This window comes from Meleagris gallopavo, chromosome 5 (assembly GCF_905368555.1).
Source record: "Meleagris gallopavo chromosome 5, MGAL_WU_HG_1.1, whole genome shotgun sequence".
In the NCBI taxonomy this organism is placed as follows: Eukaryota; Metazoa; Chordata; class Aves; order Galliformes; family Phasianidae; genus Meleagris; species Meleagris gallopavo.
This window is the reverse complement of record NC_139408.1, coordinates 37,653,827-37,680,964: the sequence shown is the minus strand read 5'-3', so window position 1 is coordinate 37,680,964 and position 27,138 is coordinate 37,653,827. Positions and strand designations below refer to the sequence as shown.

General features: G+C 43.1%; 2 protein-coding genes across 6 annotated transcripts; one reads left to right on the top strand and one right to left on the bottom strand.

Moving 5' to 3' along the window:
* Positions 1-229: 229 nt before the first annotated feature.
* On the bottom strand, positions 230-4,703 carry FCF1 (FCF1 rRNA-processing protein). Its single transcript, XM_003206595.5, has 8 exons — positions 4,645-4,703; positions 4,484-4,551; positions 4,282-4,356; positions 4,021-4,169; positions 3,503-3,575; positions 2,523-2,610; positions 2,012-2,106; positions 230-842 (listed from the first exon to the last, which is right to left on the bottom strand). The coding sequence occupies exons 1-8, from the start codon at positions 4,645-4,647 to the stop codon at positions 794-796; spliced, it is 600 nt and encodes a 199-aa protein (XP_003206643.2). The 5' UTR covers positions 4,648-4,703; the 3' UTR covers positions 230-793.
* Positions 4,616-26,585, top strand: AREL1 (apoptosis resistant E3 ubiquitin protein ligase 1). Of its 5 annotated transcripts, XM_010711724.4 has the most exons (20): positions 4,616-4,779; positions 8,022-8,283; positions 9,413-9,472; positions 10,108-10,334; positions 11,972-12,209; positions 13,149-13,318; positions 13,399-13,579; positions 14,327-14,574; positions 16,271-16,348; positions 17,211-17,352; positions 17,748-17,869; positions 19,593-19,668; positions 20,028-20,137; positions 20,988-21,167; positions 21,325-21,450; positions 21,643-21,772; positions 21,860-21,918; positions 22,097-22,186; positions 23,073-23,248; positions 23,433-26,585. In XM_010711724.4, the coding sequence occupies exons 3-20, from the start codon at positions 9,457-9,459 to the stop codon at positions 23,533-23,535; spliced, it is 2,472 nt and encodes an 823-aa protein (XP_010710026.1). In that variant the 5' UTR covers positions 4,616-4,779; positions 8,022-8,283; positions 9,413-9,456; the 3' UTR covers positions 23,536-26,585. The 5 variants fall into 5 exon arrangements, with proteins under 5 accessions (XP_010710026.1, XP_085081441.1, XP_085081440.1 ...); XM_085225315.1 differs by lacking the exon at positions 9,413-9,472; XM_085225314.1 differs by lacking the exon at positions 21,325-21,450.
* The last annotated feature ends 553 nt before the right edge of the window (positions 26,586-27,138 follow it).

The window sequence follows — 27,138 nt, the reverse complement described above, 5'->3', positions numbered from 1 at the left end:
GAGAGGTCTATCCCAGACCCAATAATGCCAACATCTCTGCATTTAAAGAAAAGGGCTGGGCTGCTGGCTGACCCGGTGGACAGACTGTGAGATTATACCATCATATCTTAAATACAAGGTGCAATGGGAAGAAGAGAGATTAAATATGCACTGAGCACCTAAAAAACAAAGGAAAATCTGTTCAATGTACAAGGATGAACTGAGTTAGGGAACACGAGGAGGACACAACTTGATTTCGTTCACTGTATTGAGATACAGTTGAATAAAAGCCCATCAACTCTCAATTAAAATCTACCAGACCAGAAGGCAGTCTACTGATGCAGACTTGATGGCTTTCCCCCAGCATTCAGATTCCAATTTCCTTCCGGAGCAGATGCGAAGAAGTTCACCAAAGGAATACTCATCCTGCTGCAGATGCAGGGATAAGAACCTTCTGATACCTCTGTGGTCCCACTCTCAGTCAGAGTTGGAATATCACCAGTAGTTAATTCAGAATGGTGAAATCCATCACCATGTGAAAACCAAGAGGGAGTTTGACACATTCTTTGTTGTAGAGTTCTCTTCTTCTGATATCCTTCTCCAAGCTATGAATTATCAGGTGCAGTCAGAAAAAAGATGAATAAAAACAGACTCTTCCACGAAGTTTTTGTTTTCCTCTAGAAGATCAAGGCTATGAAGTCAGTCTGATGTCCTACAAACAGGGTTCCAGCAAGGAGGAAAGCAGGAGGGCTGGGAACAAGAAGGAGCCTTATGCTGGCTCAGGGCCTTGGCATTCATGGCTTGACTGGACAGGTTAGAACCGAGGAGCTCCATAATCATCTGGCATCCTCTCAATATTGTATCTGCAAAAGAGAGGGAGAACCTATTAAGACAACCTACTCATGTTGTTCCCCTCTTAGTGCAGCAACATGCTTATAGGAAGACTGAACATAAAACAGCTTTGCTGCATTTCTATCTGCAGCTCAGAACCTCAGGGAGAAAAATATTACCTCAGAGAAAACTAAAAAGACTTCATAAAGTTCCCTCTATCCTGCAGAGTTCAAGTGTCAAGAAATTATTAACCCCAAAGAAGAAAAAAAGGTTTTTCTAAGAACTAACCTAGGACTTAGGAGCAGAACCATTCTGGAGAATAAAATCCTGCCCATTTAACTTGTGACACATGGGCAAAATGAGCAAGGGTGAAGATGTTTTGGGGGAAAATATTCTATGCCATCTTCTACTTGCAGATCAATTAAAACCATGTATTTATAGCAATTAGCTTCCTCATTTCTGACATGCTTCTGACTGTATTTTAGTAAACTCGGTTTCCACTGGTAACATATCTGCCTCCCAGCATCCTTCCCATCCCATGTGAAGACTTTGACCCTTTTCACTCCACGTTCTTATTTCTCTACCATGCTACCAAAGTTATGTACCACACTTTGAAAGGATTTGACATAGGTTCTATGCAAGACAGAAGTTCTAAGTTGTACATGATGCAGAACAAATACTAAAACACTGGATGTGACAAATGAATGCTTTAGAAGGAATGGGAAACAAATTCAAACCAGTGTTGTTATAATATCTCACCACTCTTACTGTATAGATCCATTGCTTTGAAACTTCTGCATCCTTCTAATTTGCTTCAGCTTTTAGCTAAGAAGCAAATTCAGTTTCTTAGCTGAGGGTATAAAAAAATTTCAAATGGAACATGGAACAGGAAGTTTTCCTCAAGAATCTGTAGAATACATCTGCCCCATAGTCCTCCTACTGCTTATGCAAGATGTATCTATGGAAACACTGGTCTTGAGGAAAGAAGTTTTCCAGGTAGCAAATAAGTGGACTGCAATAAAAGCAGTTCTGCAACATGGCTCTATCCCAGTAGCAGCTATGCTTTCACTTTTGTGTGAACACAAGGCCCTTTACTACAACCTGCACTATAGACAATGCAGGAGAGAAGTACACTGGAATTGAGTCCATGCCAGACAATGATTCTGCCTGGCAGCATTCCTTTCTTTCAGAAGTCCCTTACCTGTGCCTGGAAATATACATTATGGGCACTCCTGGAATTTTTCGTATTCTCCGCTTGAGCTCTTTATCCACTGTGGCTACAATATAACATTTGTGCTGAAAAAAAGAGACAAGCCTGAGTCAACACTGGTGCAAAAGTCAAACAAAAGTCTCAATTCAATTAGCTCATTTAACAGGAGAGGGCTACCTGTCAATAGTAACGCATTTCTAGGACTTGTAGAGAATTCCATAACAGATAAATAATAAAATTCTGCTCATCAAAACGGACTCCAAGAAACATTCAAACACTTCAGTTTTTACAGATGACAGCTTTCCCATTCGAGATGCTTCTTGATGCTGTCTTCCACAAGAACGCTTGGGGAAGATTATATCCTCCCCTCCAAATAAACTTGTGCTAAGTATTGAAAATGTCTCCTTGTGAGATTTTACAGTTACTTTGCTGGAAACTTAAGTCATCAGTAACTAGCAGGGTTCAGGAATTTTTACTGTGTTAGCATAGTATGGGTAAATACCTGAGTGACTCTCTGTACCAAACAGTCATCTGCATAGGTTCCTTTGTGCATACATGGCAAACGTTCAAACCGAGGGTCCTTGGCAATTCTGCAGGGATAACATATGTGCAGCATCACAGCGATCAGACCAGAAACGTATGGTAATGTAGTATGGAGGAACAGAAACCCTCTTTTCTATGATTTGCAGCGTATTATCCTCTAAACAAGGGGTTAAGCCACGGAGCTAACGGTACGTTCCAGTAACTTGAATTGATGAGCAAACAAATAATGCAATCTGCCTGAATATTTCTTAGTTCTTTTAAACTGGTTTCCAAACTCTCTGTAATGTTAAGTTCTTGCCTAACAGAGAAAAATCATTTGAAACAACTCATCAGGCACTAGGAGAAATTCTAGATCTTATTGCTGATCTTTTGTACCTTGTATCTTTTTATACAGGAACACTTCCCATCTGAAGGGGAGCTTCGAAGATGTTTAGGGGCTGCACTCATATGTTTTACAACTCAACAGCTCAAATAAATGGTAAAGAACAATACAACTGAACAGTAATCCTTGAGAGCACAAACCACCCTGGACTTGTTTTGTAGATATCACACGACACAGCTCTACATTACCAGTACATGCTACCTACTGCAAGAGGAAAAATATGAGGCATAAGTGAAAGCTTCCAAAAGACCTGAGTAATTTCTTCCTTTATTTTTATAAATTTTTACAATTAAATATTTAAAGAAAAAGAAGAAAATGTTATTTAGAAGGTCTGAGGGAAAAAAAAAGATTTATAGCTGGATAATGTATCTAGTATATAGGTTTTCAAAGTGACCTAAAACTGAACTCAAAGAACTGAACTCAGAAAGCCAGAGAAATAAAATCAAGTTCAAGACCTAAAATCCATTTGTACAAGAGCACCATCATAGCAAATTTCTTTCATTTTTTCATAGTAAAATACAAAGTTCTAGAAGCAGAGAGGAATACTGGGCACATACCTTAATGCCACGCGATACCTCTGTCCTAACTTTTCAATTTCAGCCATTACACAATCTGTGATACATGGAATACCTACATGCAAAAATGACAGCATTAGAATTCTGCGTTAGAACAAAACTGTATTTCTCTACAGATCTCAACAGCACAGCTTAGAAAGTTATATGTCACGAGCTCTGTAACCCACTGTTTGCAATTCTAAACTTCTAAGATCTGCTAAAGATACAAAGTGATGAAATGTAAAGCCACTGAGCAGCAGTTGGACAAATTCATGGTAATTTTAGATTTTTAAAATACCACTGCTTTACCTTTCTTGAAATTAGTATTTAAAACCACTGTCAGAAAACAAAGATAGTCTCAGGGCTACCACAGGCCATCCCCATCAAGCGCAGTGATTATAGTACATATTTTATTAAATGTTTCTGTTACCCTCAGTTAGTGTGGTGAGGCCAAATAGGTGATTTATGGGCGCGTCATGGCACCATGTAATCTGGAATCTGCAAATGAGGCAGACACTCACATTTGGCATAGAGGCAGTCCATCATAGACTGCACAAGGTCCAGCTTAGCCTTGATGGAGAAGTTGATGAAGTTGGTATCCACTAAGATGTGGTAAGGAGGCCCCAGCTGCGTGTTATACTGGAAGAACAAACACGAGGGGTGCTGGGGGCTGTAAGGAAGAATACAAATCGATTAACTGCGATTGACATCACACCAAATCCTACAACGAAGGAGGGGTACGAGGCCGACACCCTCCAGGAGGCCGGCACTGAGGCACTTACACCTCCCGCTCCTTGATGGCGCTCGGATCCTCCTTCTTCTTTTTGGCGGGGGCCTTGGCCCGTTCTTTCTCATTTCTGCAAGGAAGAACACGCAGCGCTGGGGCGGGGCAGCAGCGAGCCCCGATGGGATCCCCGCGCCGCCGAAGGGGCCGCCAAGCTGCGGGGCGCCGCCTGAGACGGCCGAGCAGTGGGCTACACTCACATGCGCTGGTCACGCAGGCTGATCATGCGCTTCATCACCGCATACTTCCGCGCCTTCTTTTGCTTTCCCTACAAGAAGACACGGACGCGGTGAGCGAGACGCGAGACGCGAAACGCGAGACCCGAGACCCAAAGCCCCCAGCACAGCACGACCCGCCTCACCATGCTGCCCAGCCAGCGCTTCCGGCGCCGTCAATGTGCGTCACAAGCCCCGCCCCCTGAGAGGACCGGGAGTTACGTCACTTCCGGCCGCCGGCAAGGGGCAGCGGATTCGCCGCTCTGTCAGCGGGGTGTTCGGTAAGGGCGCTATCGGTCTGGGAGCGGGGTGAGGCGGCGGTTCCGCAGAGCGCAGGGGACGGCACATCGCGCTCGGGGCTACGAGCGCTGAACTCGGCGCGCTGCGGCCGCTCCGCTTCTCGCTCGCTGCTGCCACAGCCGGGCTCGGGGCTGCCTCTCTGAGCTCGGGGGCCTCCCGAGGCCCGGAGCCGCTTCTGTTAGCGGTGACGGGCACCGGGCTGAGTGGAGGAGCAGAGGGTGCAGCTCTTTAATAAGCTCGCTGGGCTGACGCGTGCTGAGAAACAGCGCCGTGCTGGAGGTGCAGTGCTGGTGGGCTTCGAGGAGAGCAGCGGAGATGTTGGTACTTGTGCTTCTTTGGAGGATCTGTGGCCCTCGGTCTTACTAAGCTGTGCTTTCTGCTGGCGGTGCGACTTGATCTGTAACAGCCCTTCTGCACAGGGAAGGAAATGCTTCTAACATCCTTGCATTTGGGTTCTGGTGCCTTGTGCACGAGGGGTGAGGCAGGACTCGTGGCTCTTGTCTTCACTGTGGGTTTTTCTGAGGTTACTGAAACCTGTAGGTATCTCCTAAATGTGGCCAGCTTTATTTGACTTGCTGCTCAATCAGCTCTGCAGCACCAATGTTCTGCATGAGGGATTCGTCCCGGCCCTGGGGAAGGGGCAGCCCATGGGAAGGCCCTGCAAAGCAGCACCTGCTTGGCCTGCGGAGCAGCTTGCTGACCTTGTGGTTGTTCACCTGCAGTGGAAAGTCCTTGGGTAGTTGACTGAGGTCTCCCTATACTATTTTATTTTATATTATTTTATGTTGCACCTATTTCTTCAGGATTGCATGTAAGTGCATGTGTGATAAATGCCGGCTCTGAACAGAGAGGGGCAGGTTTCTTTCACGGATACCTTTGTCAGTGCTGTGGGTTTTGTCCTTGAGGGTTGAGTCTGCTCTGTGCCTTTTTGAGTTGACTCTTCAGTCTTCCATGAGTGTATTTTACAGCCAAGTTTCTATTTGTCCTTCTGTACATACTTAAATTAATGTCAAAAAATACTGCATCTTCTTGCTTGAAGGAGAATTGTCTTGTGTGTGGTGTGTGTGGCGTGAGACGCAGTGGCTGCTGGTGGTGGATGTTTGCATGCATGGACAGGGACGTTCTGCTCAGAGGTGTGGAATTCTGTCATATTAGTGGTTCTGGAGCGATACCAAATTACAGAAAGGCTTTTAAACCGTTTTTAAACCCCACCTGGCCCTGTAGCTGTAGCCATGTGAATGTGGCATCGTTGTTATAGCTCCTATGTACAGATACATTGGTGCTGCTTCCTGGAGCAGTGTGTTCCTGTGTTCCCTTGACTTTACAGCAGCAGTGATGCAAACAAAATTTATTCTTGTTACTGGTCTTGTTTTCCTTTCTGCCATTCTAGAGGCAATGGCACTAATGTTGTTTATGTTATGATTCCTGGCTGTCTATCCTAATTGTGCAAGGACTTTTCTTTGAGACAAACTACAGTGAAGCTTTCTAATTCCCCACTTTCCGTGCAGGTGGCAGGAGACCATTGCCTGCTGTGTCCTTAAATTCAGATCACTGGGACTTGTGGGTCAATTCAGCATTTTTTTAGCCTAGCTATGATGGCACCTTATATTGCTGCTTTTATGAATTAGATTCCCAGGTTGTTAGCTGGCAGTTTTTAGCACCGATACTGTTTTAATTTAGCTGTGTATGTTGCAGCTTATCTTGAATACTAGCTACTCACAGCTAGGAACTTTATCCAGGGAGCATCCTTAAAGCTGCTGCTGGCGTGTTTGCTCAAGGGAAGCCAGCTGTGCCATGGCTGTTTCATCTCTGCTGGTCGCCCGGCTTGGCGCCTTGCCTGCCACTTCATGTGGAGATGATAGGATGAGAAGTGGCTGTGCAGACTGAGGGTGATGGCTTGTAGATGCAGGGAATCATCCTGAAGTTCTGCAATCCCAACCAAGAGGATTTTGTTGTCTTCAGATACACCTGTAGTTTGAATTACAGCTCTTTCTCTCCTTTCTGGAGAGAGGCTGTTGTTTGTGGTGTGTTCTACAGAAAGGAGATATGGGCCGAGAGCAGTATGGATAGATGAACCCGTGATGTCAGTTTGATGCTTTTTGGTGACCCAAAGAAGCAGGTTCTGTAAGATGCTGGGAGGGAATCTCACAGATTCCAAAGCATTGATAACTTTCTGTGAAATTCTGCAGCTGTGCAAGGAGGAATGCACTCCTTTCACTGTCAATCCATTAAGGGTAGTTTCAAGCAGGCTTTTGTAGCACGCAGACAAGCACTGAAGAATCCGTACTTCAATGTTATCTTGGAGATATACTGTGAAATAACTTAAACGTCAAGGAAATCACTAATCCGTGGTTCTTAAACTCTTATCTCTGTATATTATAAACCTGAAACATTACTTAAGGGGAGAATAAGAGCTTATGCCCCCGGGGACTGCAACACTGTTCACTCAACCAGAGAGAAGAAAATAGCAGTGTGAATTGGACTCTCCCTTGAGATGTGGGGGAAGAGAAGGCAGAGAGAGTCTGACTTCTGCAGCACAGTCAAAAACTTACCCATTGGTTTGCCAATGAGTTAAAAGCTTAGAGCCTGAGTGGAAGTGTGCAAAAGCAGTTGGCTTTTGATTATTGGGATGGAGAGAAATAAGAGACTTATGTTCATGCTGTTAGATTTTACTTTTCTATTACTTTATTATTTTAATTATTATTATTTTTAGTTTATATTATTTTCATTATTAAAATCTGAATTCTGACAGTAAGCTGTGATTTAGGGGGCAGTGCTGCTAAAACTGAAATGCCTTATGAACTTGTTTTCTGAACCCTTAAAACATCAGCAGCAAAAATTAGTTTGGGATAGTATAAGGCGTCCTGTGGCATGTGAAGGCTTGGAGCCATAACTGGTTCTCTGTGCTTTGAGCAGCTCAGAGCTTCTTGGCTGCTCTGGGAAACTCATGAGCCCGATGAAACCTAGGGAGACAGGTTATTTATTTGCTTTTATTTCCATCTTGAACTTTCCAGTTTCAGCAGATCATATGGAATGAGAGTGTTTTGTGGAGACTGAGAACATGTCGAAGCCAAGTGCTTCATTGACTGATATCCTAATAGGATTGCTTCTGTGGATTTGACATCTAGTGATACTCTTGCAGTGCACCTCTCACCTGTTTGTACTTGCTAGACTTGTTGTCAGCAACAGAAAGATCTAACTTTACTTTTTCTTCTTTTTCCAGGGAGGCTAGCAAACTACAGGCTACAGGGAGCTGTGCTTCAGGGCAATCTTTTTCCACAAAGAGGAAGAGATTGCTGTGCTCAGATCCTCACCTTTCAGCAGTTTTTCCTGTGATGCAAGTTCCAGGAGTTCCATTTTCTGTGACAGTCTTCTTTATGGCCTCTTTGTGCTGACATTTGCCCCACTGCTGGGCATATGGAGGAAGGATGCTGAAGAATGGGTACCACCCCTTTGGTTTTTAGAACATGGGCAGTTGCATAAAGGTAAGTGATTGCTCTTTAGCCAGGGGGATGGAGTGTATGGGGGGGGCCAGCAAAGGGCATTTGCTGGGCTGGAAAATGACGGCCGTTGTTGTGGCCTGGGGGGATATACGCCTCATTTAAGCCTTCTGCATGCTGGTGTCCATTGCTGCTGCTGTTGAGATGACTGCTGAATAACTCCCCCTTTGTGTGTATATTCTTTTTTCTTTAAAGACAGTTTGAATGCACAATGTAGCTTCTCACTAACTGAATGGTGACTTGGTGAGCTATATTGGATGCATTAGTGTATGCCAAGTTGTTTGTCTGATTGTCACACACATTTGCTGCTGCTTCTTGTTCCATCTGTCAGCTACGTCTTATCAACCATGAACATGTTCAGGGTATAGTCTTCTTACTACATGTTTGTTTAGCACCTCCCTCAGTGAGAATTTAATTTTAGATTGATGTCTCTAAAAATTGCTGTTATCTTAATAGTGTGCAAAAATCAAGGTTTTAGCTTGCGAGTTGATCAGCAAGAGTTTCTGCTTTTCAGAAGAGAACACGCAGAGGTGGACAGTTTTTTCTACTTTCGACAGTAGAGGCACAAGGCAGGAAAAAAAAAATAAAAAAATGGATTCATCCCTGCCCTAGGAGGATTTTGTTTGTTCTCAACCAATCAGAATGGTTTTGTCCACATCCTTTTTATTCCATAGACTTTCTTCTAAAGTTGCTGGTTAAGGGTCAGTTTCTATCCATTTTGGTGTTGGCTCTGTTATATACTTTCATGGTAGTCTGGAAGTTAACTTCATGACTCGATTCCTCTAGGTTTGAGACTTCCAGTGAGTGGCTTTCAGATATTTTTGTTGAAATCCTGCAAAATTAGCTCATCCTTCAGTAGCTAAAACCCTCTGTTTGTTTTTTGAGGATAATACATCGTCCTTTTAGGTACCTGAATCAGAACAGCTGTCTGTGATGGTGCAAGAACTATTCCTTTTAGCACTTTGTTTGTATATTTCGGTCTTATAGAATAGTGCCTTAAAGATGTCCTTGGAGAGGAAGATAGATTATAGGTATTTGTCTGAGGAATCATAGACTAAATTTAGGCCAGTGTATGTGAGGAGGAGGTCTGGACTTGGCCTATTTTGTGTTCTAGATGCAGCTGTGATCCTCGGCTTTGTGTCTCACCGAAGGGACCTGATGTTTTACATTATTGGTAAGTGAAGGAAAGGCTGCCACTGTGTTTGTTGACCTCTCCGTAGGCATTAGAGGAACTTACTGAAAGCCTTTGATTTCATGTTAGAGTCTACCTAACAAACATGAAGTTATTGTCACCTTGCACTGTGCCCTCCATTTGGCAGACTTGCCCCTTTACCATTCTTCTTGTTTCCAAAGTTCTTCCATTGACCTCACTCCTAAGCCATCCCCTTACTTTTTCTCTTCAGAACTAGTGTAGGGTTGTTGCCTCCATGACGCTTCTTAATCCAGGCTTAATGTGATGTGCAGGGTTTGTGTGGCTATCTGACTGTTTCCCTTAAAGAAATCTCTGTAGTTCTAATTTGCAACCCAGAGGGAGTTTCATGTTTTTGCTGGCCATGCCTGAGACTCTGTACCACCTTTGCCTATTTCTCCTCCACTTGCAATGTGTTTTAAGGGATGTGTTATTTTCTAACCTAACTTCTAGCATAACACAATCCATAAATGTTTGCACAAGAGCTTCCGCCTTAAACATCTAATTTGCAGTTAAGTAGAATGTCATTAATAAAAGGCATTTTGGGATAATGAGGATGGGACTTTGGTGCTCGATTCATCATGCTACTGCAACTACCACCTGTTTTCTCCTTGCTGCAGGTGGGATCACAGTATCTGTGGTAGCCTTCTTCTTCACCATTAAGTTCCTCTTTGAGCTTGCCGCACGTATAGTCAGCTTCCTTCAGCATGAGGACCGGGAACGCCGAGGGGAGCGAACTATTTATGACTACGTGCGAGGCAACTACCTGGATCCCCGGTCCTGCAAAGTCTCCTGGGATTGGAAGGAGCCCCATGAGGTGGGCCATAGCATGGCCTTCCGAGTGCACGTAAGGGAATATTTCTGTTTCCAAGCATCTCTGGGGCAGGGATGTAGGTCTGAGTTAGGGTTGAGCTCTTCAAATGTTTGGTTTTTTTTCTCCTTCCTAATTGAGACCAACTTAGGAGTAGGAAAGCTATCTGTTCTTGTATTCTACCCTATTAATGTGTTACAGAACTCTGTAAGTGCATATCCAAGTTTTGCTCTCCTATAAAATCTGATCACAATCTCTGTAGTCTCCTCAAAATAATTAGAGGAGACCAGACTTGTCCTACTACTGCTTCCTTTGCTGGGAAACAAGTAGGCTGAGACTTGCCTTCAGCAGACCTGGTCATTTGTATCTTTTGGTCATGCAGCTGGAAGCTGGGAGCGTGACACTGAGCATTTTAGCAACCCTAGGGCTGTAAGGCCTCATGGCTGCTCCCCATCCTACTAGAAGAGTTATTCCAAAAACTCTGGGTGTTATTCTTTTTGATCTGGAAAAGCTTTCCAAGGACTCTGTTTCCCCCCACTCCCGAAAGGTCAAGTTTAGGCGAATGGGACAAGGGTACAAATGAGATTCACGAGGGGCCTGAACACTGAGGGTCTGGAGCTCTGTGGGGATTGTTTGAGCAGGTTTTGTTGAGCTCCTCTGCGTTCCACCCCACCCAGCCAGAAAGGTACCAAAGTAAGAAGAAAGTTTCAATTATGTTAACATTTTGAGAAGGTGAGGAAAACTGTTTTACTTGATGGTAAGTGAGAAGGGGTTCTAACTCCAGAACAGGGAATTAAAAAAGATAGGAGGGACTTGTTCTGTTCTTGCTATTTAAATTTACTCCATTCACCTCACTGACTCATTCATGGCAGCTCCAGCTATCTGCTTTTGCATGCCATGCTTGTCTCACATTTGCTTAGTTCTTCATTCATCAGTAGTTGGTGCAAGCACTGGTTACTTTCCCTGTCAGCCCATACACATACTACTTCAGGCCCTGCACTGTTTAGAAGCAGGGAATAATAATAACTTTTTGCTGAACTGGAGACTGTTTGCTGACAGCAGGCAGGATCTAATCTGCAGGCTGCAAGCTCTTAGGATTTTGAGGTGTAATTGTTTCCATGCAAGGAAGTACTGGCTGAGGTGCATTACCTTCTAAAACTGGACAACTGCTGTGATGGAGCTGGCTGTGTCTGTGTTGTTTTCATGCTGATGCTTCTTATCAGCATGAATTCAGTCAACTCCTTTGATCAGCATCTTCTGCATGGTTTTCTATGCAAACTTGAGGAGAGTTTATCTAAGCACAGATGGACAAGATCTGCTTGTTTCTCTGAAAGGACATAGCTTTGCCTTTTTTCTTTGGGTAGTGGACTCTCTTGGTTTCTGTTCTTATACACACTAACATCGCAGAGAAGAAATGGCCAGAGGCATGTTCTTTTTGGGTCACTCATGTGAACCCCAGCTAAGAAGAGAATGAGGTTTTTCGATGCCTACTTGTGCCCTGTTTGTTTGGGAGAACACAGCCTGTGTGTTAGAGCTGTCTGTTCATTTTTTTTTCTCCTACGCTGAGCTGGGGTTCTTATGCTTGTTTCCCCCTGGTTGCAAAGCAACTTGCTTTCTGTCTCTCTGTGCACTGCATATTTTTGCTGACCTGAATTTCTCCATTTCCCATGCAGTTATTCTATAAGAATGGGCAGCCCTTCCCTGCTCACCGGCCTCTGGGGCTGCGAGTTCACATCTGCCACGTGGAGCTAGCAATTGATATTCCTGTAACCCAGGAAGTTCTTCAGGAGCCTAATTCCAATGTGGTGAAAGTGGCCTTCACTGTGCGCAGGGCTGGGAGATATGAGATCTCTATAAAACTCGGTGGCTTGAATGTGGCCTACAGCCCCTACTACAAGGTGTTTCAGCCAGGTAAGGTCTAGGTAGCCCTGTAATGATTCAAAAAGTAGATGTGGAATTATGGAAAGGAATTAGGTGTATATATTTCCAAATAAAATAGGTAGGTGGCTGGGAAAGGGTTACCTTTCACAATTTTCCTCTAGCCATGTATAAATCCCAGCAACAGACCTGTGATTAAAACATACTTTCTACTACTAGAACATGGCAAAACAGAAACTGCCTTGCAGAATAAGTCATTAGTTCTTAAGCTCTCTAGCTATTTTTGGCATATTCTCAGTTCTGTAATAAATTCTTTGTGATCCATCTAGCAGCCAGAGAATGTTTTTACGAAGCTATCCTGTACTGATAATGCTGCTGAAAATACTCCCTTGATTTGATTCCTTTTCTTTTTTGAATATTCCACTCTATTTCTCTGAGCTGCTTCTTTTTGATCCTTTTAATTTTTTTCTACTTTTGCTTTTTGAACTCCATCAGAATCTTTAATATTTCACGTGCGTTTTCACTGAAAGTATCTCCGTTAAGTTGCATTATAACTAGATAGAAAGCTTGCTAAGATAACCCCTTAGAAAGAAGGAGCTCAGATTTAATTCAGATACCCTTCAGGATTAATTTTGTTTGATAAACTGAGTTTGCAGGTTTCCTTGGATGGCAGCTGACTTGTGCTTTGTAACTGCAGTGTGGGCAAGCTTCTGAGCTGAAGGTCAGAATGAAGAAAAGGGCATTCTTTGGAGGGCTGGTGACTGATGGGGTTTCCTTTATCGGTACTGAGATTCTAATCCAAGGTGTCCCCATTGCCTTGTGCTATGCATTTCAGTGCTCAGATTTTTTGCTTTTTGAGTCTAAGGACATAAAATCTTTTGAGATTTTATCAGTTTTCAAGTGGATTGTGCCCCTACTTGCTTTTTCTTTGTAGCAGCACCTGGGATTCTGACTCTGTTTTTTCTACCCCAGGGATGGTGGTTCCCTCCAAAACCAAAATCGTTTGCCATTTCTCCACTCTGGTGCTGACCTGTGGGCAGCAGCACACCCTGCAGATAGTTCCCAGAGATGAGTATGACAATCCTACCAGCAATTCTGTGTCCCTTATTGATGAGCACAATTACAGTCTCTCTATCCATGAGGTGAGTGCAGCTTTATCCCTTGCCAATTGATTTCACATGAGCGAGAGAGAATTGTCCTCTATTTTGTGTTTTCTGTTTAGCTGGGTCCTCAAGAAGAAGAGAACTCTGACGTTGTGTTTGAGAAATCTGTGGTATCCAACCGGCAGACTTGCCAAGTGTTCTTCCGATTCACCTTGCACTGTAGGGGGTGTTTCCATGCCTGCATCTCCTATCAGAACCAGCCCATCAGTAATGGTGATTTTGACATCATTGTTCTAAGTGGTGAGTCAAGAGCTGCTCAGTGTTTATTCTGAGTGCCCCATTGCAGAATGCTACGTGCAGTCTTGTAGCAGAGTTAAGCATGGCTTGCCTTCAGAAACGCTACGTTTAGTTGCTGAAGGAATACCTATTCTTTTAAAAATGCTAAGCTAAATGAATTTGTTGCTGACAAAGGAGATCTTGGAAAACTGATGTTCTCTGTACCTTCAGCAGATAAAACCATGTATGTCCTCTTGCACGTCTCAGGGGATTTACCTTATTTAATTAGGCAACTTTTATTGCTTCCTAGTCTTTTGCATCTGAGCTGTACAGTAAGTGAGCGGGCTGTGTATTGTATACTGAGTTGTAGTGATGAAGATCACTGTATGAAACCTGTGTGCTTTGGTTGTTTGGCTTTGTATTTGGCTATTTTCTTAAAGAAACAACCAACCAAAATACTAAAAAAAATAAAAATAAAAAAAACCCCCTATAACTAGTAACAATCTGAAGCCAGGGCAGGCAAGATGCTACCATGAAATTTTTACATCCTGCTCCTGCTTTCACTTTAGCAACTTCGTGTCACCAGGTTTTTCCTTGGATGTTAGCTTTCTTTCTTTCTTTCTTTTTTTTTTTTGTTTCTTTTTATTTTGTTTTCATTTTAATCTGACTACTTTAAAGCTGACTAATTTGTCATGTCATGTTCTATGGATTCTCTACTTCTTGGTTCTGGGCTGCACTAAGATTTACACAACTCTTATTCACTTCCTTTAGAGAATGAGAAGAACATCGTAGAACGCAATGTCTCCACTTCGGGTGTCAGTATTTACTTTGAAGCTTACCTTTATGAAGCTTCTAATTACACCAACACCCAGTGGCACCTTCCACCAACACACCTAAGCTCCTCCCAGCGCCGTCCTTCTACTGCCACTGAGGATGAAGATGAAGATTCTCCTTCTGACAGCCAAACTCCTGAGAAAGTCAAGAAACCTAAGAAAGTGTATTGCTATGTATCTCCTAAGGTAAGGACCACAGATATACTGCTCTTAGGAGCATGTTTGTGGTACACAATAGCTAAAAAGATTCCCTGTGCTCTACCCTTCAATTTCAGATTTAGGTGCCTCAAATCTGGCTGAGAAAGTTTTGCCTGTGGATGGACAGCAAATGTAAAGCTCATGACTGAGAACTTTTTGAAGTTTTATGATTTTGTTTTTCTAAGTCTCGTCAAAGCTTTATAGGAATTTTGTCAGCAATTATTCTGTAGACTTTGGCCTTTCCTTTGCTCTGGTCAAGTCAGACTTGCAATTCCATTTCTCAGTTTCTAATACCTCTAGACCTGAACTAAGACACTTATTAGGTTTTATGGCTTTGTCTGTTCTTTTTCTTGACAGTTACTGAGAAAGCAAAAGAAAAAAAGTAGTCAGAGGATGAAGTGTGGATAAGTAGAATGAACAGAATTCAAACAAGTCAGAGAAAATGAGGATTCTCTTATTATAAGAATGTTAGCAGAAACCATTATCCCTTCTTATTGCCTTTCAAGGAAGCTAGAAAGAAAATACCACTAAATCTGCTAATAAGTTCACTTTGCAAATCTATTAATCTGAATGCATGCTGAAAAATGCAGCGATGAGTATCGATGTAAAAGGCTAATCAAGGAATTGTTTATCTAACAGAGAGAGAACTGTGAAACAGTTACATGATGGAGGATGTTGCTAGAGATTTCTAGATCTCTACAGCATGCACCATGAAAAGCTGACTTTGGGAATGAGTTGCATTGAGGCCCTTAGGAACTTTGAATCCTTTTATTCTTTGAGAGTAATTCTGGAGTTCTGTAGACTTCTCTGTTGTGTTACTTGCTAAAGAGATTCCCAGAAGTGCGTACCAATGCAGGTTCTCTTCAGATGCCAAAGTTAGTGATGCATTTTCTGATGGCTGTTTAAATGCCTGGATTTCCCTATATATGCCTGGAGCATCTGTCCCATATAGTAGGTAACTGTGCTGTTATTTAAAATGTTCCTGTTCATATTTGCTCAGTTTCTGTTGTATAATTGCTCAGTGAAGAAATGCCAGTCATCATTTTTTCTCTAGTTACTACAGCTAGAGCAGGCTTGTGCAAAGAATGATTTTGTTTTTCATCAAATGATGCTAAAATTTCGTCTTAGCTTGCTCTTTGGAAGGTGACAGTTCCACAGTTAGCAGTTATTTCTTCAGCCAGAAATGAACTGGAAAGAAGTTTTCCCAAATCTCCTGGGTTTAGCAATTACAAGTGCTTTTCCAAAATAGTTTGAAATAGTTGTCAAAATTAAGGAGATAGTAGCAAGAGTTCTGGGAGGCAGGATGTGATTTTTTTATTTTTTTTTCCCAGAATGTTTTTTGTCCATGCGTTACAATGTTGTCCTGAATTCAGCCTCTCAAGGGTACTTATATTATGTACCCTGGGAGTAGACTGGTGATATTGTACTGAACACAATGGCTTATTGCTGTATAATTTGTATCTTACATGCGTTGTAAGTGTTCGTGGTCAAGTCTTGCTAACAAGTTAAGTTTCTGTGTACTGTTGCTAGTTTTAAAGGCTTTTAAACATTGAACCAGAGAAAAGATGTCATCAGTGTTTGCAGAAGCTTGACCCTAGGTTTGCTCTGTCTCTCAAGTGGTTTGGGGAAGATCCCTTAATAGCTGAGTGATCTTTAACACTTTATTTTCCTTGTGATTACTCAGCAATTCTCAGTGAAAGAATTCTACCTGAAGATCATTCCATGGCGCCTTTTCACCTTTCGAGTATGTCCTGGTACAAAGGTGAGTCTCTCCTTGTGAGAAGTCCTTGTGAGTGAGAATCTGTTTTTCTCCCTTTTGGAGAGAAGGGTTTTCACCCACAGAGCGAAGCTTTGCTGTGTAAAATTCAGACTCTGGAGTGCTGTCTCACTGCCTTAATTCTGCTATTATTTGAGTAGGAACTAGTTGTGTTAGTCTTTCCTGCCTTTTGTCCCACTTTGAGGCAAAAATCATGACTTCTCTTGCATTTGTGTTGTTTTCCTCATAACTTTGCTAAAATGCTGTGACTGTGTCCACTGAAGCCTGTTGGCTAGGGAGCAAGCTTTGAAGCAGACTCCCAACTGGAGTCCAGATACTTGGAAGCAGTGTTCTTGTTGACTGTGTCTGCATGAGCGGGTAGAGAAGATCTGAGAGTGCGGGTGGTCTTGTTCTGTCTGCTGAGTATGCTGTTGGAACACTTCTCCTATGAGGACATGCTGAGAGAGCTGGGGCTGTTCAGCCTGGGGAAGGTGCTGTGGTGACCTGATAGTGGCCTTTCAGTATCTACAGGAAAAAATGGGTTAGACTCTTTAGCAAGGTCTGTAGTAATAGAACAAGGGGAAGTGATTTCAAGCTCAAAAAGGGTAGATTTAGGTTAGATATAAGGAAAAAATCTTTTGTGGTGAGGCACTGGAACAGGTGGCCTGGTGATGTGGTTGGTGCCCCATCCCTGGAGACTTTCAAGGTGAGGCTGGATGATAGGGCCATGGGCCTGATCTAGCTATTCATGTCCCTGTTGCAAAGGAGCTTGACTAGGTGGCCTTCAGAGGTCCCTTCCAAATCTAAGGGGTCTATGATTCTTTTATCTGCATGATGCTTATCATTTCTTGCATCTTTTTGCTTCTAGTTTTCATATCTCGGTCCCGACCCTGTGCACAAACTACTGACGCTGGTGGTGGATGATGGGATCCAACCCCCTGTGGAGCTCAGCTGCAAGGAGAGGAACATCTTGGCAGCCACTTTCATTCGCTCTCTGCATAAAAACATAGGTAAAAGGGTTGGGAGGTAGGTATAGTAGTTGGGAAGTTAGCACTTGAGTCTGCTAGTTTTGCTTGGCAATGAAGAGTATTAGCACTGAATGAACTTTGAGAATGCAGTGATTCCTGGACTCTCATCCTCTGTTGCTGTTGGTGCTTTCAGTGAATATATTTCATTGTGCCAGCTGTTCCTATTCAGTTTGGCTTTCCTGTAATGCTCTTTTAAAGCACATTTGTGAGTATTTGAATGTTAGCAAGAATAACTGCAAACTATCTTTAGAGTTCTGTCCCAAATGTTGCTGTAACAAACTCATCCTTGGACTGTAAAGCAGTTAGGCTTAGGAATGCCTTCTTACTGTTCCAAGCGTTGACAGCTCAGACCTGACCCTAACTTTCACTGTTCTCAGGAGGCTCAGAGACCTTCCAGGACAAAGTGAACTTTTTTCAACGAGAACTGCGTCAAGTGCATATGAAGAGACCTCATTCAAAGGTCACACTGAAGGTCAGCCGTCACTCTCTTCTGGAGTCGGTGAGTGAGTGTAGAGGTCACCTCAGTCAAGTCCAGCACTTCCTCCATCCTTTTTCTTCATCTCGATGCCTAAAGAAATCCAAACTGGCACTCACTAGGGCTGCTGCACTAACAGTGATTAGTCCTTTTGTCCGCTGCCAGATGCCAGCTGGATGCTGGAAAAAGAAGAAAATCTTAAGGTAGCTCCTTTGTGTTCAGATGTTGTAACGTGTTGTTGGATGCTGTGTTCTTCCTCTGCAGCCAGTAAAATGTTGTCCGTTTCCTTAGTAATGAGGATACTTCAGCTCTGATTAAGAAAAAAATAAAATAAAATAATAGAGTAAAGCAGGGCCTGAGAAATGTCTCAATAAATATTTGCGTGGCCTGTAAATACAGGAATGCTGGTACTGTTGTCCTGATTTTTGGGGCTTGATGCTCAGAGAGAAACTGGTCATCTGAACTGGATCTGGGGTCAGAACCTAAGAGTTCCCAAGTCCTTGCTTACTCTTTTTTTCTATAGAGCCGTTCAGTGACACGAGCTCTCACATCAAGTATTGCTGAGCTGCATACATGCATTGATGAGCTTGTAGCCATCAAATATTCTGTAGAGTCCTTGATTTAGTCTTCACTGAAGCTGATCTGATATATTCATATAATACATTTCTTAACTGCCATTCTAAATACCATGTAAAGAGAGCAGGCAGTTATCCTGACTTATTGTTTCCATATGTCTCATAACAGAAATGTTATGAAGATGGAAAAGAACATTTCTGGGGAAAGCAGGACTAATTGAGATTTCTTTTGATTTACATTCAGTAAATCCATGTTTTGGATTATTTTTTGCACGTACAAGCTTGCACTGTTTACAAGATTGTTTCAGTTAATAGCGTGATACAGAACGACGTTAGTCATAGAAATACTGCTAGAAGGATTTTTTTTTCCTGCTATTTTTGGAATTCCTGCACTATCATTTGCACTGGTGTTACTGCCTAGGAAGACAAAATAAATTCAGTGCCATAATAATAAATGTAAGTTCTAATGTACAAGGCTGACAGGCATGAAAAATGTGACCAGTGCTTTTCCCAAAGAATTGACTAGCATGGTGCCTAACCTGTTTGAAGATGGATTAAGCCAAGGCAAACCGTATGGTTGAGGACTGCTGTATAATGTTTTTCCTTTGATTGAAATCCATAATTGGGACAAAAGAAGTTCTAGGCACCTGGAAAGTTGTTACTTTTTTGCATTGTGACTTGCTTTAAGTATGAACTCAGTGAACCCTTCAAGCTATTTTGTAATGTTCTCTGAAAGATTCCTTTTTTGAATCTGACTCGTGGGCTGAAAGTGCTTTACAGAAATTGCTCCTACCCACAAGCATTTTAATACTTTAAACAATGCTGCAGCCATGGGAGGGATATATCTGGGTTGTGCTAAGACTATTGTTTTTAAACCTCATACTGGTTTTAAGGTGAGCTAGATTTGTGTGGATAGTGCTTCTCTCCTTCTCTTAATAGAAAATGAGTAATTGACTTCTATGGCTTTCAACAAGTAGGAATTAGACCTCAGGAGTTTCTAGTTCTCAGTTCTGTACTTTAAAGTACTGGACTGTGTTTCTTAGGTTCTGTGTAGTTTCACTTGTCCATCCACGTGTGCAGTATTGGTTAAGGATGCCAAGCAGTAACAGCTGCTGCTATTTTACTTTTCTTTTCTTTTTTCTTTTTCTTTTTTATTTTTTATTTATTTGCAGTCTTTTAAAGCAACACGAAATTTTTCTGTTTCTGACTGGAGCAAAAACTTTGAAGTAGTTTTTCAAGACGAAGAAGGTAAGTTATCCTGTGACTTTATTTGAGGAGGAAGTATAGTTCTTAGTCTGAAATTCTGGTTTCATGTGGTCTCTGTCCTTTGTGATTTTCTAACTCACTTTCTCATGGATGTTCGTGAATTCACCTTCTGGTACTATCTATCCCCTTGTTAGATAGATAACTGAGGTTTAAAGTAAAAATGTGTGTATCAGGACTCAGAGAACAGAACCTAATGTTCTGGAGTCCCTTTTTACTGCTTTTTTTGCTACAGAGAGCTGTTCATTGAGATTAGTTCTCTCATCAGGTAGTATTGAACTGCATGCATGAAACTCTTGAACTGGTAACCTGTGGGTGACGTCTGAACTTGTTTTGTCTTATAGCTCTGGACTGGGGAGGTCCACGCAGAGAGTGGTTTGAGCTCATCTGTAAGGCATTATTTGATACCACCAGTCAGCTCTTTACTCGCTTTAGTGATAACAACCAGGCCTTGGTGAGTCTGCAGTTTTCTGTACTGAATAGTCCAAGCTCTGCATTGGCACGCTGCTGGCTAAATGATGCTGCTGCTAAATTTAGTAAGAAGCATGCACCCTTACCTATCCTTTAGGAGGCCTACCCAGACACCTCCTCAAAGCTTTGCTTAATGATCTGAATCCACTGAAGCGTGGAAAGCTGGATGAAAAGCAGAGGGTAGCCACTGCCAGAGAATATAGAGACTCCAAGTGCATAATAACAAAGCTGTCTGGCCTATCTTAAAACTGTATGCATGTTAACTATGAGCATAGCAAGAGAGCATTTGGACAGTCAACAGGGCCAAGTACCTGCCTCTGGGAGGGATGGAAGAAGGAATCAAGGAGTGAATTCTGTGTTAATATGGAGGAAGAGATCTTAGTGGAGCCTGTAGGAATGGCACGTCTGGTATTATCTTAGCTCAGACTGCTACCTTTTGGTCAGAAAGAAAGAAAGTTATTTAATTAGGACAAACCTCGCCAAACCTCTCAAAAATCTTGAGTATCATTAATTTTACCACTATACCAGTCAGCAGGGAAGACTACATTTTTGGGAAAGAGTAGGTGTCATCGGAGTGTCTGGATGTTTTATTGGGTCTGACTGTTTCAGAATCCATTTGTACTCTCGCACAGCCTCCAACCTGTGAATGTGAAACAATTGATGTTCTTCATAGATAGACTCAGGCATTTCATTTCTGTTGCTTGGCTCTGCGGCTATTACCCTGAAGTTCCTTGGGCACCTAGTGAGATGCAACTTAAACTTCAAGTCTCATATCTACTAGCTGTGATAGCCTTGTCTGGTACTTAAGTATTTTATTTTTATTTTCTTTATAGGTGCATCCAAATCCTGGGCGTCCCACGTATGTACGACTCAAGCTGTATGAATTTGCAGGCCGTCTAGTAGGAAAGTGTCTTTATGAGTCATCACTGGGAGGTGCTTACAAACAACTGGTGCGAGCTCGTTTCACCCGATCCTTCCTGGCTCAGATCATAGGACTTCGTATGCATTACAAGGTAAAAAGCTTCCCAGCACTCTCTGAAGACGTGATCTGGGAAACAGATGAATGTTAGTGTGGTAGGAGCATATTCAGAATCCTAACTAGCAATATATGTAACTTTCAGAAAATCTCTCTTCTTTCTCATGTTCCTTCCTTCCTTTTTTTCTACTCAGTATTTTGAAACGGATGATCCAGAATTCTATAAATCAAAAGTTTGTTTCATACTGAATAATGACGTGAGTGAGATGGATTTGGTCTTTGCTGAAGAGAAGTACAGTAGAACAGGACAATTGGAGAAGGTGAGAAAGGCAGTTCCTGAAGGTGGAACAGTTGAACCCCTTCCACCCGTACCAAGGGAGACTGAAAACTTTGTGCGCCACAGAAAATGGACCTTGTGCTGGGCATTAGCCAGGGGTGTTTGTTCTGGTTGGGACTTTAGGCTTGGGGATTGCTGCTGGTCACGCTCATGTCAAGTGATCTTCTGTTTTCAGGTGGTTGAACTGGTGACAGGAGGGGCTCAAGTACCAGTAACAAATGAAAATAAAATATTTTATCTGAATCTACTTGCGCAGTACAGGCTGGCCAATCAGGTTAGAGAGGAGGTGGATCACTTCCTGAAAGGTAACATGCTGTCTACTCCCCTCCCTTTTCCGCCTTCATGTCCCAAGGGCTAACACCTTCTTGCTCTTCTCTCCTCTCTTCTTCCAGGTCTTAATGAGTTAGTTCCTGAGAATCTACTGGCTATTTTTGATGAAAATGAGCTTGAGGTAATCACTGCCTTCCTAAGCACGTCTACCCTTACAGTGCCTCCTCTCTGACAAATGAAGAGATTTCTGATGTGGAATAATGTCAAAGTGTTTATTTTCTAAGGACTTATAATTTGGACACTAGCTGTCTTTTTGTTTCCTGAGCTTCTGACTTTGACTGCCATCTCTTGCCTTTCAGTTGCTTATGTGTGGTACTGGAGATATCAGTGTCTGTGACTTCAAGGCACACGCAGTAGTGGTAGGAGGATCCTGGCATTTCCGAGAGAAGGTAAGTGATAGGGTTTCTATCTCCTGTTTGCTGTTACTGGTTAGCCCAGCTACAGCAGAAGACAAGTTAAACTGGAAACAGCTTTGCTTTCTTGGTTGGAAATCCGGCTTCCAGAAAGATGAACAGGAGGATCTGAGTCAAGAACAATACTGCAAGTATTATGAAATAATGTTTAATCAAGTACAAGCAGGAAAAAATTAGCAGCAGCAGTGCTTTTACAAAAAGCCAACGATGTGCTAATTAAGAGCAGTTCAGCAGGGATTTGAGAGGAAGTGGTGGGAATTGCTGCTAGTGGAGATGCTTTAAGATCGTGATTGCAGCCCACGTGGTGTGTTTGGAATTCAGTGCTACAGTAGACTACTGATGTAGTAGTCTGAATTTGTACCCTTTAAATCTTTCTAGTGGGAACGGTATGGGAATGTAAGCCGCTTCATTTAGAAAAATAATGGAAACTTCTAAAACACCCAAGCAGAAGAGAGACGGGAGTACAAGCTATTATCTGTAAGCACTGGAATGGTTTCACCTTCCTGCAAAAGTAGCGGAGGATGTGAAAAAAGCAAAAGATGAGCATAGCACAAGAAGCAAACAAGCTTCTGTGTTGTAAACTTAGTTGGTTGTCTGTACAGGTATTTCTAAAAATAAAGAAAATCTATGGGGAAAGCAGAAGTTTTTCTACCTTAAGGAAATGAAGTATGGGAAGAAGCGTTGAGACATCTTTTAACTTAAAGAAACTATGTAATCCTTGTCTCATCCTGGTGACAGCAAATTGTTACTGTAATTAGAACATTAAGTTGTGAGATAAATTGCCTGATCTGCTTGTGATCTGCTTAGAGGCTTATCTGATTTGTTTACCTGACCTGGCTTTACCTTTACTGTTTCCTAACAGGTCATGAGGTGGTTTTGGACCGTGGTCTCCAGTTTCACGCAGGAAGAGCTGGCTAGGCTGTTACAGTTCACAACTGGTTCATCCCAACTGCCTCCAGGAGGGTTTGCTGCACTTTGTCCATCTTTCCAGATCATTGCGGCTCCAACTCACGGTACTTTGCCGACAGCTCACACTTGGTAAATATCCTGGAGTGATAGGACTTCCTGCATTGTGCTTTGGGCGTGATGCTGGCTATTTGTGATGGGCAAGAAGGTATAACATATAATTTGTGGGACACTTATGTTAACCCATCTAAAATCAGCTGATGGAGATGGCTCCTTTTCAATCTAATCTGAATGGGATTTTTCTTTTGTCTTACAGTTTTAACCAGCTGTGCCTCCCTACCTATGACTCCTATGAAGAAATGCACAAAATGCTGCAGCTAGCTATCAGTGAGGGTTGTGAAGGCTTTGGCATGCTGTGATTTCCCCTTTCCAGGAGGCCATTTGAACATTGTTCTTCATGGCAAGAGCCAGGTTCAGTCCCTTAGCTATTCTCCTTCCCTTCACCTGGGCAATGGGGGCAGAGCAAAGACTCTGTGTAAAGGAATTTGTCATCCAGAAGTTGTCATGTGGCCTTTCTGTATCTCAAATATGTCATCAAGAGTTCATCGTTTTCCTTTCCTTCATTCTCCCTTTGGTTCAGTGTGAAACAGCAGAAGGAGTGTGGTGCATTTATCAAGGTTACACTGTGCAGGACTACCCTGTACACTCATCCGTCTGTGAGATGACATTCATGAGCAGAAGTTGCAGTGAGGTGCAAACAACATGCTGAGCTGCCTTTATTGTAGCTCTCAGGGAAGAAGAGGGAAGGCCAGTGTGGAGTTCTGCTGGAAACCTGGCTCATAGGAAGCCTTAGTACTTTCCATGTCTTGGCTCAGCTCCCTCACTGGTGCACCCCAACAGCTCATCTAACTCAGTCACTCAAGAAGGATGCAGAGTGATTCCTTCTTTCAGCACCTGGCCCAGAAGAGTTTCTTGTTCTCCTCCATCTTGCTCTGGATACTGTTGGCTGTCACCTGTGCCACAGAGAAAAATGGGCAGTCTCCCTCACTGGAGGGGGTAGCCCAAAGAGGAGAGCAGTCTCATCAGAGCACAAGTGCTGGCCCTGACAGTCATTCTGTACTACCTCCACCAGGGTCCAGCAGCAGAAGCGTCCTTCTCCAGCAGCAGCTGGTAATGAGCCTTTGCAAATGAACTAGAAGAGGAATTTCTCCTCCACTGAATGTCTATGATAGCGATTAATGATGTTGCACAGGAAGCTGTCCTATGCCCTTGCCTTCTTTCTCCTTCCTCAGGAGAGGGGGCACGGGCACGACTGTGATCCCTTATTGCTGAGCACCAATGCCTATCCCACGTTCACCTTCAGGGGTATATATGTTATATAAGAACAGTGACAGGTCAGTAAGCAGCTACACTATACATTGGTCTTGTGTTTGTTGTTGGGGTGATGGCTCTGGGCAGAATGCTGTACCTACACCACCCCAGCATCCCCCAGGGTCTTGGCTTCTACCTCTGTTGTGCAGCAGTCTGAAGCTTCTCTTTCTTTACTGCATTTCAGGCAGGGTTTCCAGAGGGTTGTTGGTGCCTGGAGAGCAGCTGGCTTTCTGTCCTCCCAATCTTCCTGCCTGCTCTTTCTTGAGCTCTCCTTTCCTACTGCTCTATTCAGGGCTGCTGGCTTTCCAGCAAAAAATGTTAATTAGAACTTGATTCAGATGATCACTTAACAGCCTGCATGATGGTATATTGCACTCGCCGTTGTATGACTTGTGGGGAGAGGAGTGAACAGACCAGCATGATTGGTTTGTGTTAGGTTGGCAGTTTCTTCAGCCCTTCTTAAGGAAATAGAGGGAAAATGAGACTGTTTGTAGGTTCTTCAGTGAAGCAAAATTTTTGAAGATCTTTTAAGTTCTCAACAGTCTCTTAGTTCAGGTCAGGAGACGCAGGCATGCTGCATTGTTACTGCCTGCAATTTAAGCTTTCACTGGATTATGGAATGGCCGGATTTCTTCCAGAGCAAAGTCTCAAACTGGCACCCCTGAGCTAACTTTAGAACACTGTATTAAATAAAAATTCACATCATCCTCCTTAGCCCTCTTTTATCCTCGAGCTGATCCAGGCGTATTTCTGCACAGTATGGATTATTTTTTTTCTTTAGATAAATGTATGCTTTTTCAGTGTACCTTAGTTGAATTGATTGGGAATTTGTGGAAATGCTCTACATCTAGAGGATGTTCTTAGTAAGTCAGCATCTTACCTATTCTTGGGCTGTGCAGAAAGAAACAAGCCATTTTGGTGCCAAAAACCAGCAAGCCGAGCATTGAGTCTACTCAGGGGGATTTCTTTGCCTTGTGAATTCATTCTGCCACAGGTGCTGAGGTGCTAGGAGATTGCCAGCTTGAGAGATTGCCACCATTGCGCTCTGACAGATCACTGCAGTAGGATCTGGACTCCCTTTTCAGTGCAGGCTTCTTTTTGCAAAGTCCTGACCTTTGGGTAGAGAATGCGGTACTGGTTTTGTTTGTGCTGTGGATCGTTTCCATGGCCACTGCAGCTGTGGCTGTGTTCTCTGTGCCACCACTTCACTGCTTTCTCTAGGGACCGAGAGAAGGTGGCTGCGCTTGTCTTAGCTCCTGTTTGTCGGGAGGTGAGCCTGGTGCTCTTCCCACATTGCAGCTTTGTCTTTGCAGTCTCACCCGGTGAGAATGTTTCCAGCCTTGTAGCTATGGACCAGGTCTGCCAATGACATCTTCCTCAGGAATTCTCCCTTCTTCTACTGAGCTGGACTGCTTTACTCCAAGGACAAAGTAGCTGGACATTGGGTACTCTTCCTCCGCTGGAAGGAGCTCCTAAAATTGTAGTGCATTCTAGCCAGCATCCCATGCTTCTCAGAAGCTGTACAGAGCCAAGGAATTTCTTCTCAACACAAGCGCAGGCAGAACTGTGATGGGTGCAGGTACTTTTAGTCAAAGAAACCCATTTCCATTGTTGGCACAGGCCCCTAGTTGGTTCTGTGTTCCTGGAATCCGTCACAGAGTTTCTAATCTTGTCTCTAGCTTTATACTCTTTTTCCAAAGTGTTCACTTTTTATGCTGCCCTTAACACTGGCAGCAGGGATGTGCTCTGGTTACCTGAACTATATGTTTCTTCTGACAGAGGCTTGTTACTTTCTTTTTATCCTTATTTATTCCCAATTTACTAGAGGCACTTACATAAAAAGTTTTAGGACCCTGGTGCAGTGTCAGACAGTTCCATGTTTCCTGAAGTTGCTTTGAAGTGCAGAGGGTCTGGCTTCAGCCTGCACCTGCAGACCATGTTGCATGTTTTTAGAAACCAGGAGCTGTGGGTGATACAGATCAAATCCTAGTTCTCTCTGTTGAAGTTCTGGCAGAGCTCAGCCAAAATTTGGAAGCCTGTGGTTGTAGTAGCTGATTTTGTAAATAGTTTGTACAATAAATAAAATATTTTAAAAATGCTGCCTTCTTACTCTGTGTTCTTTCAGGGCTTGCAGAGGTAACCAAGCTGGTTAGTGCTGTCTATGGATGAGGAGCCACTTGGGGTCTCCCAGTGTCTCGCTGAGACCTAGTGGGAGGAGAGGGAAAGGGCAGTCTCTACCTGTGGCTTGCAGGTGCCTGACTGAACCCAGGAGCTGTGAGGTCCTGGAAGACTGTTCTGCTTCAGGACTTGCAGCCTGCTGTGGGACTCCCAGAAAATGCACAGAAGTAGTTAGTAAACCCAGAATGTATTGTAAGGAATCTGTTATGTGAGTTAAGAATGCAGTTGGTGCAATTAGTGGTTAACTCACTCTATAGTACCTAACTTCTCCTGAGCTACAGGTCTTGGCACTGCTCGTGCTTCATTGTATTGTCCAAGAGGGTCTGCTGAAGTCAGGGAAAGATAAGCTTTTTGAGACTTGTGTGTTTTTATGTTGCACGGTATGTTTCTATCCTGCAAACATTCTGCTGGATGACTTCAGCACAAAGTAGATAATAAGGTTTCTGCCCCTTGCTTCAGGATGTGTACTTTCC

What these genes read in the sequence shown, in the direction of transcription:
- AREL1 (XM_010711724.4), top strand. An exon ending in CTACAAGGTGTTTCAGCCAG is followed by an intron (nt 12,210 to 13,148) that starts GTAAGGTCTAGG and finishes TTTCTACCCCAG; the next exon opens with GGATGGTGGTTCCCTCCAAA. An exon ending in GAGTATGTCCTGGTACAAAG is followed by an intron (nt 16,349 to 17,210) that starts GTGAGTCTCTCC and finishes TTTTGCTTCTAG; the next exon opens with TTTTCATATCTCGGTCCCGA.
- FCF1 (XM_003206595.5), bottom strand. An exon ending in GGACTGCCTCTATGCCAAAT is followed by an intron (nt 3,576 to 4,020) that starts GTGAGTGTCTGC and finishes TTTTGCATGTAG; the next exon opens with GTATTCCATGTATCACAGAT. An exon ending in AGGTATCGCGTGGCATTAAG is followed by an intron (nt 2,611 to 3,502) that starts GTATGTGCCCAG and finishes TTATCCCTGCAG; the next exon opens with AATTGCCAAGGACCCTCGGT.